We start from the raw sequence: 16,939 nt of genomic DNA, 5'->3' as shown, positions 1-16,939 counted from the left end.
ACTGAAGAGATGAGTCTTCAGTAAAGACTTAAAGGTTGAGGCCGAATTTACGTCTCTGACATGGGTAGGCAGACCGTTCCATAAAAATGGAGCTCTATAGGAGAAAGCCCTGCCTCCAGCTGTTTGCTTAGAAATTCTAAGGACAATTAGGAGGCCTGCGTCTTGTGACCGCAGCGTACGTGTAGGTATGTACGGCAGGACCAAATCAGAGAGATAGGTAGGAGCAAGCCTATGTAATGCTTTGTAGGTTAGCAGTAAAACCTTGAAATCAGCCCTTGCTTTGACAGGAAGCCAGTGTAGAGAGGCTAGCACTGGAGTAATATGATCAAATTTTTTGGTTCTAGTCAGGATTCTAGCAGCCGTATTTAGCACCAACTGAAGTTTATTTAGTGCTTTATCCGGGTAGCCGGAAAGTAGAGCATTGCAGTAGTCTAACCTAGAAGTGACAAAAGCATGGATTAATTTTTCTGCATCATTTTTGGACAGAAAGTTTCTGATTTTTGCAATGTTACGTAGATGGAAAAAAGCTGTCCTTGAAATGGCCTTGATATGTTCTTCAAAAGAGAGATCAGGGTCCAGAGTAATGCCGAGGTCCTTCACAGTTTTATTTGAGACGACTGTACAACCATTAAGCTTAATTGTCAGATTCAACAGAAGATCTCTTTGTTTCTTGGGACCTAGAACAAGCATCTCAGTTTTGTCCGAGTTTAAAAGTAGAAAGTTTGCAGCCATCCACTTCCTTATGTCTGAAACACATGCTTCTAGCAAGGGCAATTTTGGGGCTTCACCATGTTTCATTGAAATGTACAGCTGTGTGTCATCCGCATAGCAGTGAAAGTTAACATTATGTTTTCGAATAACATCCCCAGGAGGTAAAATATATAGTGAAAACAATAGTGGTCCTAAAACGGAACCTTGAGGAACACCTAAATTTACAGTTGATTTGTCAGAGGACAAACCATTCACAGAGACAAACTGATATCTTTCCGACAGATAAGATCTAAACCAGGCCAGAACTTGTCCGTGTAGACCAATTTGGGTTTCAAATCTCTCCAAAAGAATGTGGTGATCGATGGTATCAAAAGCAGCACTAAGGTCTAGGAGCACGAGGACAGATGCAGAGCCTCGGTCCGATGCCATTAAAATGTCATTTACCACCTTCACAAGTGCCGTCTCAGTGCTATGATGGGGTCTAAAACCAGACTGAAGCATTTCGTATACATTGTTTGTCTTCAGGAAGGCAGTAAGTTGCTGCGCAACAGCCTTTTCTAAAATTTTTGAGAGGAATGGAAGATTCGATATAGGCCGATAGTTTTTTATATTTTCTGGATCAAGGTTTGGCTTTTTCAAGAGAGGCTTTATTACTGCCACTTTTAGTGAGTTTGGTACACATCCGGTGGATAGAGAGCCGTTTATTATGTTCAACATAGGAGGGCCAAGCACAGGAAGCAGCTCTTTCAGTAGTTTAGTTGGAATAGGGTCCAGTATGCAGCTTGAAGGTTTAGAGGCCATGATTATTTTCATAATTGTGTCAAGAGATATATTACTAAAACACTTGAGCGTCTCTCTTGATCCTAGGTCCTGGGAGAGTTGTGCAGACTCAGGACAACTGAGCTTTGAAGGAATACGCAGATTTAAAGAGGAGTCCGTAATTTGCTTTCTAATAATCATAATCTTTTCCTCAAAGAAGTTCATGAATTTATCACTGCTAAAGTGAAAGTCGTCCTCTCTTGGTGAATGCTGCTTTTTAGTTAGCTTTGCGACAGTATCAAAAAGGAATTTCGGATTGTTCTTATTTTCCTCAATTAAGTTTGAAAAATAGGATGATCGAGCAGCAGTAAGGGCTCTTCGGTACTGCACGGTACTGTCTTTCCAAGCTAGTCGGAAGACTTCCAGTTTGGTTTGGCACCATTTCCGTTCCAATTTTCTGGAAGCTTGCTTCAGAGCTCGGGTATTTTCTGTGTACCAGGGAGCTAGTTTCTTATGAGAAATGTTTTTAGTTTTTAGGGGTGCAACTGCATCTAGGGTATTGCGCAAGGTTAAATTGAGTTCCTCAGTTAGGTGGTTAACTGATTTTTGTCCTCTGGCGTCCTTGGGTAGACAGAGGGAATCTGGAAAGACATCAAGGAATCTTTGTGTAGTCTGTGAATTTATAGCACGACTTTTGATGTTCCTTGGTTGGGGTCTGAGCAGATTATTTGTTGCAATTGAAAATGTAATAAAATGGTGGTCCGATAGTCCAGGATTATGAGGAAAAACATTAAGATCCATAACATTTATTCCATGGGACAAAACTAGGTCCAGCGTATGACTGTGACCGTGAGTGGGTCCAGAGACATGTTGGACAAAACCCACTGAGTCGATGATGGCTCCGAAAGCCTTTTGGAGTGGGTCTGTGGACTTTTCCATGTGAATATTAAAGTCACCAAAGATTAGAATATTATCTGCTATGACTACAAGGTCCGATAGGAATTCAGGGAATTCAGTGAGGAACGCTGTATATGGCCCAGGAGGCCTGTAAACAGTAGCTATAAAAAGTGATTGAGTAGGCTGCATAGATTTCATGACTAGAAGCTCAAAAGACGAAAACGTCATTTTTTTTTTTGTAAATTTAAATTTGCTATCGTAAATGTTAGCAACACCTCCGCCTTTGCGGGATGCACGGGGGATATGGTCACTAGTGTAGCCAGGAGGTGAGGCCTCATTTAACACAGTAAATTCATCAGGCTTAAGCCATGTTTCAGTCAGGCCAATCACATCAAGATTATGATCAGTGATTAGTTAATTGACTATAATTGCCTTTGAAGTAAGGGATCTAACATTAAGTAGCCCTATTTTGAGATGTGAGGTATCATGATCTCTTTCAATACTGACAGGAATGGAGGTGGTCTTTATCCTAGTGAGATTGCTAAGGCGAACACCGCCATGTTTAGTTTTGCCCAACCCAGGTCGAGGCACAGACACGGTCTCAATGGTGATAGCTGAGCTGACTACACTGACTATGCTAGTGGCAGACTCCGCTATGCTGGCAGGCTGGCTAACAGCCTGCTGCCTGGCCTGCACCCTATTTCATTGTGGAGCTAGAGGAGTTAGAGCCCTATCTATGTTGGTAGATAAGATGAGAGCACCCCTCCAGCTAGGATGGAGTCCGTCACTCCTCAGCAGGTCAGGCTTGGTCCTGTTTGTGGGCGAGTCCCAGAAAGAGGGCCAATTATCTACAAATTCTATCTTTTGGGAGAGGCAGAAAACAGTTTTCAACCAGCGATTGAGTTGTGAGACTCTGCTGTAGAGCTCATCACTCCCCCTAACTGGGAGGGGGCCAGAGACAATTACTCGATGCCGACATCTTTCTAGCTGATTTACACGCAGAAGCTATGTTGCGCTTGGTGATCTCTGACTGTTTCATCTTAACATCGTTGGTGCCGACGTGGATAACAATATCTCTATACAGTTTTAGCTTTAGCCAGCACCATCTTCAGATTAGCCTTAACGTCGGTAGCCCTGCCCCCCGGTAAACAGTGTATGATCGCTGGATGAATAGTTTTAAGTCTAATACTGCGGGTAATGGAGTCGCCAATGACTAGAGTTTTCAATTTGTCAGAGCTAATGGTGGGAAGCTTCGGCGTCTCAGACCCCGTAACGAGAGGAGTAGAGACCAGAGAAGACTCGGCCTCTGACTCCGACTCGCTGCTTAATGGGGAAAACCGGTTGAAAGTTTCTGTCGGCTGAATGAGCGACACCGGTTGAGCGTTCCTACAGCATTTCCTTCCAGAAACCGTGAGAAAGTTGTCCGGCTGCGGGGACTGTGCCAGGGGATTTATACTACTATCTGTACTTACTGGTGGCACAGACGCTGTTTCATCCTTTCCTACACTGAAATTACCCTTGCCTAACGATTGCGTCTGAAGCTGGGCTTGCAGCACAGCTATCCTCGCCGTAAGGCGAGTACAGCGACTGCAATTAGAAGGCATCATGTTAATGTTACTACTTAGCTTCGGCTGTTGGAGGTCCTGAAGAATCGTGTCCAGATAAAGCGTCCGGAGTGAAAAAGTTGAGGGGAAAAAAAATATATATATATATATAAACGGTAATTAAAAGTAAAAACCGTAAAGTTGTCAGGTAGCAAAATAGGTTGGCAACAAAACGCACAGCAACTCGAAAACAAGTCTGCAAGTTGTGACCGGAAATGACGTCAAGGGGTCTGACAATCTAGTCAGATACTGACTTGTCATTTCAATAGGCATAGGCTAGAAACTAGAATTTGGGTTCATGATTGTAATTCAATTTTGCCATGGTTTGCTTAGATAAAAGCAGGTAGCCTATAGCCCCTGATAGGCCTACATCTAATTTCAGATAGTCTACAGTAGCCTAGACAAGATGTAGACAATATGTAAACTGAACGATTTAGCAGTTTGCTTCGTACAAATTAACTGACTAATTTATTTGACATGAATAGCGAGGCGATTAAGAGGTAAGAAGTGCTTGTGTTTCAATACTAAAGTTCCTATAAGAACATCCAATAGTCAAAGGTTAATGAAATACAAATGGTATAGAGGAAAATAGTCCTATAATTACTATAATAACTACAACTTAAAACTTCTTACCTGGGAATATTGAAGACTCATGTTAAAAGGAACCACCAGCTTTCATATGTTCTCATGTTCTGAGCATGGAACTGAAACGTTAGCTTTCTTACATAGCATATATTGCACTTTTACTTTCTTCTCCAACACTTTCTTTTTGCATTATTTAAACCAAATTGAACATGTTTCATTATTTACTTGAGGCTAAATTGATATTATTGATGTATTATATTAAGTTAAAATAAGTGTTCATTCAGTATTGTTGTAATTGTCATTATTATAAAAATTAAAAAAAATATGTTTCAAAAAAATCGGCCGGTTAATAGGTATCGGCTTTTTTGGTCCTCCAATAATCGGTATCGACGTTGAACAATTATAATCGGTCGACCTCTAGTCTCCATAATTCATAATTCTTAAAGGCCCTGGAAGGCCCTGGAAATCAAGATTGAACTCTTTAGCCTGAATGCCAAGCGTCACGTTTGGAGGAAAGCTGGCATCATCCCTACGGTGAAACATGGCGGTAGCAGCATCATGCTGTGGGGTTGTTTTTCAGCGGCAGGGACTGGGCGACTAGTCAGGATCGAGGGACTAATGAACGCATCAAAGTACAGACAGGTCCTTGATGAAAACCTGCTCCAGATCACTCAGGACCTCAGACTGGAGAGAAGGTTCACCTTCCAACAGGACAATGACCCTAAGCACACAATCAAGACAACGCAGGAGTGGCTATGGGACAAGTCTCTGAATGTCCTTGAGTGGGCTAGCCAGAGCCCAGACTTGAACCAGATCGAACATCTCTGGTGAGACCTGAAAATAGCTGTGCAGCAACGCTCCCCATCCAACCTGACAGCGCTTGAGCGGATCTGCAGAGGAGAATGGGAGAAACTCCCCAAATACAGCTGTGCCAAGCTTGTAGCGTCACTCCCAAGAAGACTCGAGGCTGTAATCGCTGCCAAAGGTGCTTCAACAAAGTACAGAGTAAAGGGTCTGAATACTTATGTAAATGTGACTTCAGTTTATTTTATTTTATAATTTAGCAAAAAAAAAAAAAAAATCTGTTTTTGCTTCATCATTATGGGATAGTGTGTAGATTGATGAGGGAATAAGAAATATATATATATTTTTAGAATAAAGCTGTAACGTAACATCATGTGGAAAAAGTCAGTAACCTCATAAATATTGTCAGGATGTAGCAGTGGTCACTTTTCTTTTCCATATTTACCAACATGGTATGTCCATTTGGTGAATGTAGATTGGCAGAAATAAAGGAACATTATAGCAGTTGCTCAGAGGCAGATGAACACTTTGCCCAGGCCCTAAATACTGTCCTCTAACCTTTTGGTGATGCGGGGGCACAAACTTCCCCGCATTGGCCTTCGTTGAAGTAGGTAAGGGAGCATTCTCTCCCTAACGATGCACAGTGGACACTGGGGTTATCTCCAGACACCCCAGCAGTGAAAAATCTTCAGTGACATACCGAGGAACATTTTGTGGTGCAGTCATTTTCTCACCAAGCCTGGGGAAAGGGTCAGAGCACACACTCCCCTCTCCAGGCTCCTGAGAGAGTTCGGTCATAATCAATTCAGTGTCAGTCAGTGTCAGGATGAAAACCTCACACACCCCAACATAGGGCAGACACTCGTGCAGAGCGCCTTCCATAGGAACAGCAGAAGAGCAAGAAGGAGATAGTTTGGCCTCCGACACGGCATCCTCACCATGGCCTAACTGGTAAACTTGACCCCGCACTTATAAATCAAAATAAAATATTACAGGCAGAGGCATATTATGTTATTCACTGAGCCTACCACAGAGATGAGAAGCGCCCTAGTTGCTTTCCATAGCCCCCCTACACACACCGTGGTGCACTCTGTCCATTGTGCTGAAGGCGCAGCGTAGAAAACCATTTTTTTAGCCAACCTGTCACTCACTCATTTGAACTTTTTTTTGCTATTTTTATATAGGGACATAAAACTAACGCTGAGGGGGCACACGTTTGAACTGAGGGGGCTAAGCCCCCTTTATCCCCCTCATGGAGCCAGGTAGAGCATTAGGACTGACCCCAATGTTTCAGAGCTCATACAATACACTTTATTCCCCAACTGTAGCACCGTAGTCCCCACTTTTACACAGTGTTAAAAGTATGAACCATCTGTTAGGTGAGGAATTACATTAATTAAAGGGGATGCCTAGTCAGTTGCACAACTGAATGCATTCAACTGAAATGTGTCTTCCACATTTAACCCAACCCCTCTGAATCAGAGAGCAAGGCAGTTAACCCCCAACAACTGCACCAACAGCGTCGATTAAGACAGCCCCCCGCAGTTGGTGGGGGTTAACTGCCTTGTTCAAGTGCAGAACAGCAGCTCTTTCCACCTTGCAGATTCAAACCAGCGTCCTTTCGGTTTACTGGCACAACACTCTTATTGGCCTCAGCTAGGCTACTTGCATTCCTTTCTTCAAGGAACATTTAATTCAAGGAACAGTCTAGCAATATTTTCAGGTCCCAGTCCTGGAAATCAAATTATGACATGGAGTGAAAATTTTCCTTTGACCTTGTCATAAAATTCTTTGAACATCATGCTGGGGGTTAAATGTTACCCTACAACCAAATGAAAACCAGATAAAGGCATTCCCTTATAATCTAGGAACCTTATTTAATTTACTAGAGAGGCTCTCATCCCCCCCAAAATGGGCTCACCCTATCCATGCGAGACTCGTCCATGCTCTTGGAGTACTCCTTCAGCTTGAGGTCCTCAAGGTTTGATGAGCTACGCAATATTTCGATGTCGGCAGAGAGGTGTGGCATGTTGGACACCCAGGCCACAGTGCGCTCGTTGGGTGTCAGGGTGGAGGGGGACGGAGAAACCTGAAAGCAAAGAGGCAAGATGATACAGGAAGAGGCTCAGTAATTGCATGATCATGCTATCAAAATTATTAAGACTAAAAGGTTCCCCTATCTCAGAAAGTATTTAGGAAAGTTTGTGATGTGTTCTAACCTGTTAAGAGTTGACGGCGGATGGATTAAATTACTAGATAAAACAGCAACACTTTTCTGTGCTTTTTAGGAAGCTGTCCATCTTCAAGATGTATCTCTTTGGACTTGCCTTTGGACAAGTCCTTAGATTTTGACAATATACAATAATGTTCAAACAATAGCCTTCATTACATAATCAGGTTGTATTTGATGTTACATTACATCATTTTACATAATGTGCAACATGTATAGAACTGGGACCAAATATAGATTTGGTTAAAATCAAACATAAATAACATGTTCATGACACTGAAGATGTGACAAAAGCTAAGCTTCCTCAGTGAACCCTCCCTCCTAAATCAGCTGAGATTCTGAGAATCACAGAAGTGTGATTAATAAATGTAGCCAAGGTGGTTTGTGACGTGTAACCTTGGCTGAGACCTCTAGACTCAATTTAGCTTCCAGAGCTGGACTAACACAGTCTCAAGTCCTAAGTGTCCCAACACAGAGCCCATGATGTTCCAGCAATATACCTGTTTATTGACTGTGGGCTTGAGCAGGTGCTGCTGTGGAGGCTGCTGTTGCTGCTGCTGGGACTGCTGCTGAGGTTGCTTGGTGCTCTTAGTCGGGGTGTCTGTGGTCTGAGGCTGCTTGGAGCTCTTAGTCGGAGTGTCTGTGGTCTCTCCGTTGCCCCCTTGTGGCGCCCCCTGGCTGTCCCTGGCAGAGCTCGACTGGCGCGGGAGACCAGGGGCTGGGCTGTCAGACTGTTTGACGGACAACTGCTGCTGCTGTTGTTGCTGTGGCGAGGGCTGCCTGCCACCAAAGCTGGACTCGGGCGACTGGAGAAGGAGGTTCCTGCTCTGGGGGCGGGCTTTGGGAGGGGTGGAGGTGGCCCCGGGGCTGATGGACAGCTGGGATTTGAGGCGCTGCGGGGGAGGCGGTGCTACGGAGCCATGACGGACAGGGTGCACGGTGGAAGGGGGAGTGGCCAAGGAGGTGGGGGTGCCCATGCCTGTTGCTGTCTGAGGGGTCATGCCCATAAGAATTTGCTGCTGGAGATTCTCCTGAGAGAGAGAGGGTGGGCGGGAAAAGGAAGAGAGGGAGACAGAGGGAGGGAGGGCAGGAAATATTTAGAAAAAGAAGATAGAGTATTTGAGATCAAATACTATAGGAGAGGGGGAGTGAGGGAGAGGGTATAAGAGGAGAAACGAGGAATGAGATGAGGAATGGTTGTGAAGTCAATTTAATTGGACCATCCCTCTTTCGTTCATGCCTGTCTAACTTGTTTTTCAAGCATCTTCTCATACAAACAATTTGGGATGCACGATAAATCTGTGAACATAACGGAATCGATTACGTCATGTTCACAAATGTGTTTACGAAACCGTGTTGGTAATAAAGCATAATTTGTTTGACCGCAACTTCTGGGGTAGCTAGCTTTAGCTTGGTACCTAGCTAACACCAATACAACCAGCCTGAAAACAATGACCAGTATAAACTGCAGTCATTTTCATTATTCTCAGCAATGATTTGGGAATCCTTGTGAGTAAGTATTAGCTTGGTTGCCACTTGTTGTATGTCTATTGAAATTGAACTTCAGTTCATGAAAATAAATAGCTAGCCAGATACTTAACCCTGTTGCCTAAAGCCAACGTTATAAGCAGCCAGCTAGCTTCATCTGGCTAGTAAGGCTCAAATGGACCGGGCTATGTGTTGTGAAGCTAGCCACAATAAGGATTAGGCACAATAGTGGATTTTGCGGTTTGCCTTCAAAATAAAATGTAATTGACAGTGATGCAAATTAATACAAATAGTACAATTATGCCATACTTTTATTTTGAAGGATAACCGCAAAGTCCACTATTGTGGTTAATTCTTATTGTGGCTAGCTTCACATAGATGGGTTCGACCACCATTAATCAAATAAGAACTGCCATATAAATTAGGGGTATTTTAGATGATGACGCCTAGCTATGTCATCCCTAAATCTTCCATAGATTATTACCAATCCCACAAGGTATGACTCCAAACACCCAGGAAAGGCTACTCTACTTGATATTATCCTCACAAATAATCCTGATAGGTATCAGTCTGGTGTTTTCTGTAATGACCTTAGTGATCACTGTTTAACAGCCTGTGTTCGTAATGGCTGCTCAGTGAAACGACCTGTCCGGCTTTGTCATAGACGATTGCTGAAAAACATTAATGAGCAAGCCTTACTTCATGACCTGGCCTCTGTAAAATGGTATAGAATCAGCTTGATCCCCTCTGTCGAAGACACTTGGACCTTTTTTGATATTTTCACTGCTATTGTTAACAGACACGCCCCCATAAAGAAAATGAGAATTAAAAACAGGTTCAGCTCCTGGTTCGACCGTGATCTTGCAGAGTTACTCCACCTCAAGATTTGCATTTGGTAAAATGCTCGACACATGCATACTCAGGCTGACTGGCTCTTGTTCAGGCAAATGAGAAATAAGTGCACTCAGGCTATCCGGAAGGCAAAAGTTAGTTACTTTAAGGAGCAGTTCTCTCTCTGTGGGTCTAACTCCAATAAGTTCTGGAAAATTACTCAGGTTATGGATGTGTCACTTGAAACATTAAAGGTCCTCAATGATGTCACCATTGCCCTTGATTCTAAGCAATGTTGTGCTGCAATTTTTACTGACTTGGCCAAAGCTTTTGATACGGTAGACCATTCCATTTTTTGTGGGCCGGCTAAGGAGTATTGGTGTCTCTGAAGGGGTCTTTGGCCTGGTTTGCTAACTACCTCTCTCAAGTGTATAAAAAAAATCTGCTGTCTCAGCCACTGCCTGTCACCAAGGGAGTACCCCAAGGCTCAACCTGGGCCGCACACTCTTCTCAATTTACATCAACAACATAGCTCAGGCAGTAGGAAGCTCTCTCATCCATTTATATGCAGATGATACAGTCTTATACTCAGCTGGCCCCTCGCCGGATGTTGTGTTACAGTGCCTTGCGAAAGTATTCGGCCCCCTTGAACTTTGCGACCTTTTGCCACATTTCAGGCTTCAAACATAAAGATATAAAACTGTATTTTTTTGTGAAGAATCAACACAGTGGGACACAATCATTAAGTGGAACGACATTTATTGGATATTTCAAACTTTTTGAACAAATCAAAAACTGAAATATTTGGTGTGCAAAATTATTCAGCCCCCTTAAGTTAATACTTTGTAGCGCCACCTTTTGCTGCGATTACAGCTGTAAGTCGTTTGGGGTATGTCTCTATCAGTTTTGCACATCGAGAGACTGACATTTTTTCCCATTCCTCCTTGCAAAACAGCTCGAGCTCAGTGAGGTTGGATGGAGAGCATTTGTGAACAGCAGTTTTCAGTTCTTTCCACAGATTCTCGATTGGATTCAGGTCTGGACTTTGACTTGGCCATTCTAACACCTGGATATGTTTATTTTTGAACCATTCCATTGTAGATTTTGCTTTATGTTTTGGATCATTGTCTTGTTGGAAGACAAATCTCCGTCCCAGTCTCAGGTCATCTACAAGACCCTGCTAGGTAAAGTCCCCCCTTATCTCAGCTCGCTGGTCACCATAGCATCTCCCACCTGTAGCACACGCTCCAGCAGGTATATCTCTCTAGTCACCCCCAAAACCAATTCTTTCTTTGGCCGCCTCTCCTTCCAGTTCTCTGCTGCCAATGACTGGAACGAACTACAAAAATCTCTGAAACTGGAAACACTTATCTCCCTCACTAGCTTTAAGCACCAACTGTCAGAGCAGCTCACAGATTACTGCACCTGTACATAGCCCACCTATAATTTAGCCCAAACAACTACCTCTTTCCCAACTGTATTTAATTTTAATTTATTTATTTATTTTGCTCCTTTGCACCCCATTATTTTTTATTTCTACTTTGCACATTCTTCCATTGCAAAACTACCATTCCAGTATTTTACTTGCTATATTGTATTTACTTTGCCATCATGGCCTTTTTTGCCTTTACCTCCCTTCTCACCTCACATTGTATATAGACTTGTTTATACTGCATTATTGACTGTATGTTTGTTTTTACTCCATGTGTAACTCTGTGTCGTTTTATCTGTCGAACTGCTTTGCTTTATCTTGGCCAGGTCGCAATTGTAAATGAGAACTTGTTCTCAACTTGCCTACCTGGTTAAATAAAGGTAAAATAAAAATAAAATAAATAAAAAGGTCTTTTGCAGACTCCATCAGGTTTTCTTCCAGAATGGTCCTGTATTTGCCTCCATCCATCTTCCCATCAATTTTAACCATCTTCCCTGTCCCTGCTGAAGAAAAGCAGGCCCAAACCATGATGCTGCCACCACCATGTTTGACAGTGGGGATGGTGTGTTCAGGGTGATGAGCTGTGTTGCTTTTACGCCAAACATAACGTTTTGCATTGTTGCCAAAAAGTTCAATTTTGGTTTCATCTGACCAGAGCACCTTCTTCCACATGTTTGGTGTGTCTCCCAGGTGGCTTGTGGCAAACTTTAAACAACACTTTTTATGGATATCTTTAAGAAATGTCTTTCTTCTTGCCACTCTTCCATAAAGGCCAGATTTGTGCAATATACGACTGATTGTTGTCCTATGGACAGAGTCTCCCACCTCAGCTGTAGATCTCTGCAGTTCATCCAGAGTGATCATGGGCCTCTTGGCTGCATCTCTGATCAGTCTTCTCCTTGTATGAGCTGAAAGTTTAGAGGGACGGCCAGGTCTTGGTAGATTTGCAGTGGTCTGATACTCCTTCCATTTCAATATTATCGCTTGCACAGTGCTCCTTGGGATGTTTAAAGCTTGGGAAATCTTTTTGTATCCAAATCCGGCTTTAAACTTCTTCACAACAGTATCTCGGACCTGCCTGGTGTGTTCCTTGTTCTTCATGATGCTCTCTGCGCTTTTAACGGACCTCTGAGACTATCACAGTGCAGGTGCATTTATACGGAGACTTGATTACACACAGGTGGATTGTATTTATCATCATTAGTCATTTAGGTCAACATTGGATCATTCAGAGATCCTCACTGAACTTCTGGAGAGAGTTGCTGCACTGAAAGTAAAGGGGCTGAATATTTTTGCACGCCCAATTTTTCAGTTTTTGATTTGTTAAAAAAGTTTGAAATATCCAATAAATGTCGTTCCACTTCATGATTGTGTCCCACTTGTTGTTGATTCTTCACAAAAAAATACAGTTTTATATCTTTATGTTTGAAGCCTGAAATGTGGCAAAAGGTCGCAAAGTTCAAGGGGGCCGAATACTTTCGCAAGGCACTGTAAATGCTCCACAACAAAGCTTTCTTAGTGCCCAACAAGCTTTCTCTACCTTTAACCTTGTTCTGAACACCTCCAAAACAAAGCTAAGAAGAATGCCCCTCTCCCCACAGGTGTGAATACTACCTCTGAGGGTTTAGAGCTTGAGGTAGTCACCTTATACAAGTACTTGGGAGTATGGCTAGACAGTAGACTGTCCTTCTCTCAGCACATATCAAAGCTGCAGGCTAAAGTTAAATCTAGACTTGGTTTCCTCTATCGTAATCGCTCCTCTTTCACACCAGCTGCCAAACTAACCCTGATTCAGATGACCATCCTACCCATGCTAGATTACAGAGACATAATGTATAGATCAGCACGTAAGGGTGCTCTCAAGCGGCTAGATGTTCTTTACCATTCGGCCATCAGATTTCCAACCAATATTCCTTATAGGACATATCATTGCACTCTATACTCCTCTGTAAACTGGTCATCTCTGTACACCCATCGCAATTCCACTGGTTGATGCTTATTTATAAAACCCTCTTATAAAACCCTCCTCCACATACAACACCCGTTCTGCCAGTCACATTCTGTTAAAGGTCCCCAAAGCACACACGTCCCTGGGTCGCTTGTCTTTTCAGTTAGCTGCAGCTAGGGACTGGAACGAGCTGCAACAAACACTCAAACTGGACAGTTTTATCTCAATCTATTCATTCAAAGACTCAATCATGGACACTCTTACTGACAGGTGTAGCTGCTTTGCTTGATGTATTGTTGTCTATACCTTCTTGCCCTTTGTGTTGTTCTCTGTGCCCAATAATGTTTGTACCATGTTTTGTGCTGCCACCATGTGGTTTTGCTACCGTGTTGTTGTCATGTTGTGTTGCAGCCTTGCTATGTTGTTGTCTCAGGTCTCTCTTTATGTAGTGTTGTCTCTCTTGTTGTGATGTGTGTTTTGTCCTATATTTATATGCTATTTATTTTTAAACCCAGCCCCCGTCCCCGCAGGAGGTCTTTTGCCTTTTGGTAGGCCGTCATTGTAAATAAGAATGTCACGACTTCTGCCAAAGTCGATGCCTCTCCTTGTTTGGGTGGTGCTGGTGGTCAACGTCACCGGTCTTCTAGCCATCATTGATCCATTTTTCATTTAACATTGGTTTTGTCTTGTCTTCCTACACACCTGGTTCCAATCCCATTCATTACCTGTTGTGTATTTAACACTCTGTTTCCCCTCATGTCATCAGAGATTGTTTGTTGTTCATTTATCGTGTTTGTATTGGTGCACGACGGGTCCTCGTACCCACTTTGTTTTGATTATTGTCATGGTTTTGGAGCTATGTTTTTAAGTTATTAAACTACTCTATTTTACCAAGTTCGATTCTCCTGTGCCTGACTTCCCTGCCATCTATACACATGTTTATGACAAATAATTTGTTCTTAACTGACTTGCCTAGTTAAATAAAGGTTACACACACACCACACTGACCAAAAAGTTATTTTGTTGGCATTTACATATGTCCCCATTACCAGTAAAACATAATTAAAACCTATTTCTTTCACTTACTTGCTGTGTTGTTTCATTGTTCATTTGTTCAGTCGTTTCATTCTCAACCAGGATTTCTATGGAACGCCGTTTGGGTCTTTGCATGTCAAATAACTCTATTTGACGTGTCAGATAAGCTCCTGACCAATCAGGACCTGAATATGACTGCACGTTCATACATTTTTTACGTGATTATCACTTGTATTCCATATGTCACAACGATTCATCGATACGTATGCTATGATGCTGGTAAAGTTGTCTCGCGCATCTACAGTGCTGGTCACAAAAAAAAGCTAGCTAGCTCATGGATGCAAACAATGGACTTCCCCAAAAACATAGCAAAATGACAATCTGTTTCAGTAATTACATTTAGTATTTTTTATTTAACTAGACAAGCCAGTTAAGAGCAAATTCTTATTTACAACGACGGCCTGGATGACGCTGGGCCAATTGTGCGCCGCCCTATGGGACTCCCAATCACGGCCGGATGTGATGCAGCCTGGATTCGATCCAGGGACTGTAGTGACGCCTCTTGCACTGAGATGCAGTGCCTTAGACCGCTGCTTCCATGTGTGTGTTAACTATTTACCTGTACTAGAATGCTTAAAAGGCCGCAAAAATGTTAAATATCGGGTATCGGTATCAGGGTTTATTGGGCAAGGAAAATATCGGATACCGGTATCGGACAGAAAATGTAATATCGGTGCATCACTACAAACAATAGGCAGATACATTTCACTATCAATGTCTCTAAAAAGTGACTGCTGGGTGAATTCATTATGGTACATTTATTTAGAAATTCAATGAAATATCAATGTAAATCCATGATGGAGTTTATCAATGCAACAGACCTTTTGCCAAATGTAATGTCTGCATAAGGTGTTACATGCATTGTGTGGCGTATGTTTAGTATGAACAGTTGTATTCTTGTTATCGTGCACTGACAGTGCCATCTGAAATGCTGCTACAGGAACGAATGAAGTTATTTTGAAATTAAATGACGGATATTTTCCTGTAATACAGACCTGCACTTGCAGTGAAAGCTGGCGCCGGGCGTATTCAGCGTTCTGGTTCTGCCGCGTGTAGTCGTCACTGTAGCTGTGCGAGTGTACAATACTGGGCTGCACCAGACTGCTCTGTGGCCGCAGGGCCGACAGATCCTCGCTGCGCGAGAAGCCGCTGTGGCCGAACGCCCGCACGTAGCCCTGTTGGTGGTGGGCATTGTCGAGCTCTGGGGCCAGCAAGAGTGGAGGGGGAGGCGGCTGGGCTTGAGGACGACTGTGAGGCTGACCCCGAGGGCCGTCGGCAGCCAGATGGAAGAGGGGGTTCTGGAAGGAGAGGGGAAAGTGCATGGCGGCCGCCGCATGCTGCTGCTGCTGGGAGAGAGAGTCGGTGGGACCCCCCATTTGGTGGAGGGGTCCCCCCATCTGGCTCAGCCTCAAACCAGAGCCCCCCGAGCCACCGGAGGACATGTGGCCTCCCATGCGAAGCGGGCCTCCCAGGTTCCCGAAACTGTGACCCAGGCCTGCTATGGAGGCCTGGGAGGAGTTGAGCATATCACCCACCGAATGGAGGTTAGAGATGCTGTTCATGCGTGAGTCCTGCAGGTCCATCATGGACACGCTTTTGTTCACACTGAGGACCTAAGAGAGAGAACATAACCTGTCAACTGGAATAACCTATTATCTCTTATGACCCAAAAATGTTCACTATTTAGTGATTGGGATAATTCATAACTAAATTGTGAGGTATATTAGGAGTTGTAATATACTGTATGTGTCCAACTCAACGTTGTTGGTAGTCAATTCATTGATGGCTGCTAGTGGCAATAAATCAATGCATCGGAGTTTACCTTTGGGTCTGGCTCAGTGATGTCAGAACTGCTGGTGCAGTACGCAGGGCTGGACCGAGCCAAGGGGGGACGGGTCACGTAGAAAACGTCCTTTGAACCGCGGGGGTCTCGTTCCGCAAAGCTTCCCATGCTGACATGAGACGAGAGGACCCCACCCCCAGATAATGCCGAGGTTGGGGAGGGGAGACGGGAGATGTCTATTGAGCTGGGGGAGGATATTCACCATTATTACCATTGTCAGGGGCTGTATTTGAAAGCTATAGTTTATATTTTAGACTCACACCTCACTCCTCTTTGCATCAACAATGTTTTTTTACAAAGACTCAAATGACAACAATGAAATTGTACAATCATAGCTGTTGGATTATGATAAGTGTGAAACAGTAATAAATGAACGAAGCATTCATAACTTACATTCTTCAATAATCAATGCGTATCAATTGAAATGGCCATTGAACCTCAAGAAATCTTACACAGATTGTGCCTATAAGCTCGGAGCAGTTACCTGTTGAGATCCCGCATCATGAGGCTCTGGAAATCGGATGATACCATGCGATTGAAGGAGGGCCGTGTGATGAGCCTGTCCTGCTGTCTGTCTGGCTGGTGGCTAGCCTGCCGGTGGAGCTGGGGGTTCCTCAAGGCTACACTGATGTCATTCAGCAGACGTGGCAAGGGGCCAAGCTTCAGAATAGCATCCTGGGAGACAAAGTACAATGAAAAGATTGGACAGTTT

At 43.5% G+C, this 16,939-nt stretch overlaps 1 protein-coding gene across 3 annotated transcripts in view; it reads right to left on the bottom strand.

Annotated features, from left to right (window-relative positions):
- LOC109903543 (ras/Rap GTPase-activating protein SynGAP-like) overlaps positions 1 to 16,939 on the bottom strand; it is a 115,156-nt gene that overhangs the window by 7,280 nt on the left and 90,937 nt on the right. For all 3 annotated transcript variants that reach the window (XM_020500317.2, XM_031788695.1, XM_031788696.1), the window contains 5 exons: positions 16,712 to 16,902; positions 16,207 to 16,411; positions 15,380 to 15,997; positions 8,091 to 8,621; positions 7,282 to 7,449 (listed from right to left, as the gene is read on the bottom strand). In XM_020500317.2, coding sequence (XP_020355906.2) covers positions 7,282 to 7,449; positions 8,091 to 8,621; positions 15,380 to 15,997; positions 16,207 to 16,411; positions 16,712 to 16,902 — 1,713 coding nt within the window. The remainder of the gene's footprint in view (positions 1 to 7,281; positions 7,450 to 8,090; positions 8,622 to 15,379; positions 15,998 to 16,206; positions 16,412 to 16,711; positions 16,903 to 16,939) is intronic.

This window comes from Oncorhynchus kisutch, linkage group LG14 (assembly GCF_002021735.2).
Source record: "Oncorhynchus kisutch isolate 150728-3 linkage group LG14, Okis_V2, whole genome shotgun sequence".
NCBI classification, from domain to species: domain Eukaryota; kingdom Metazoa; phylum Chordata; class Actinopteri; order Salmoniformes; family Salmonidae; genus Oncorhynchus; species Oncorhynchus kisutch.
The sequence above is the reverse complement of the archived record's forward strand: the minus strand, read 5'-3'. Positions and strand labels throughout refer to the sequence as shown.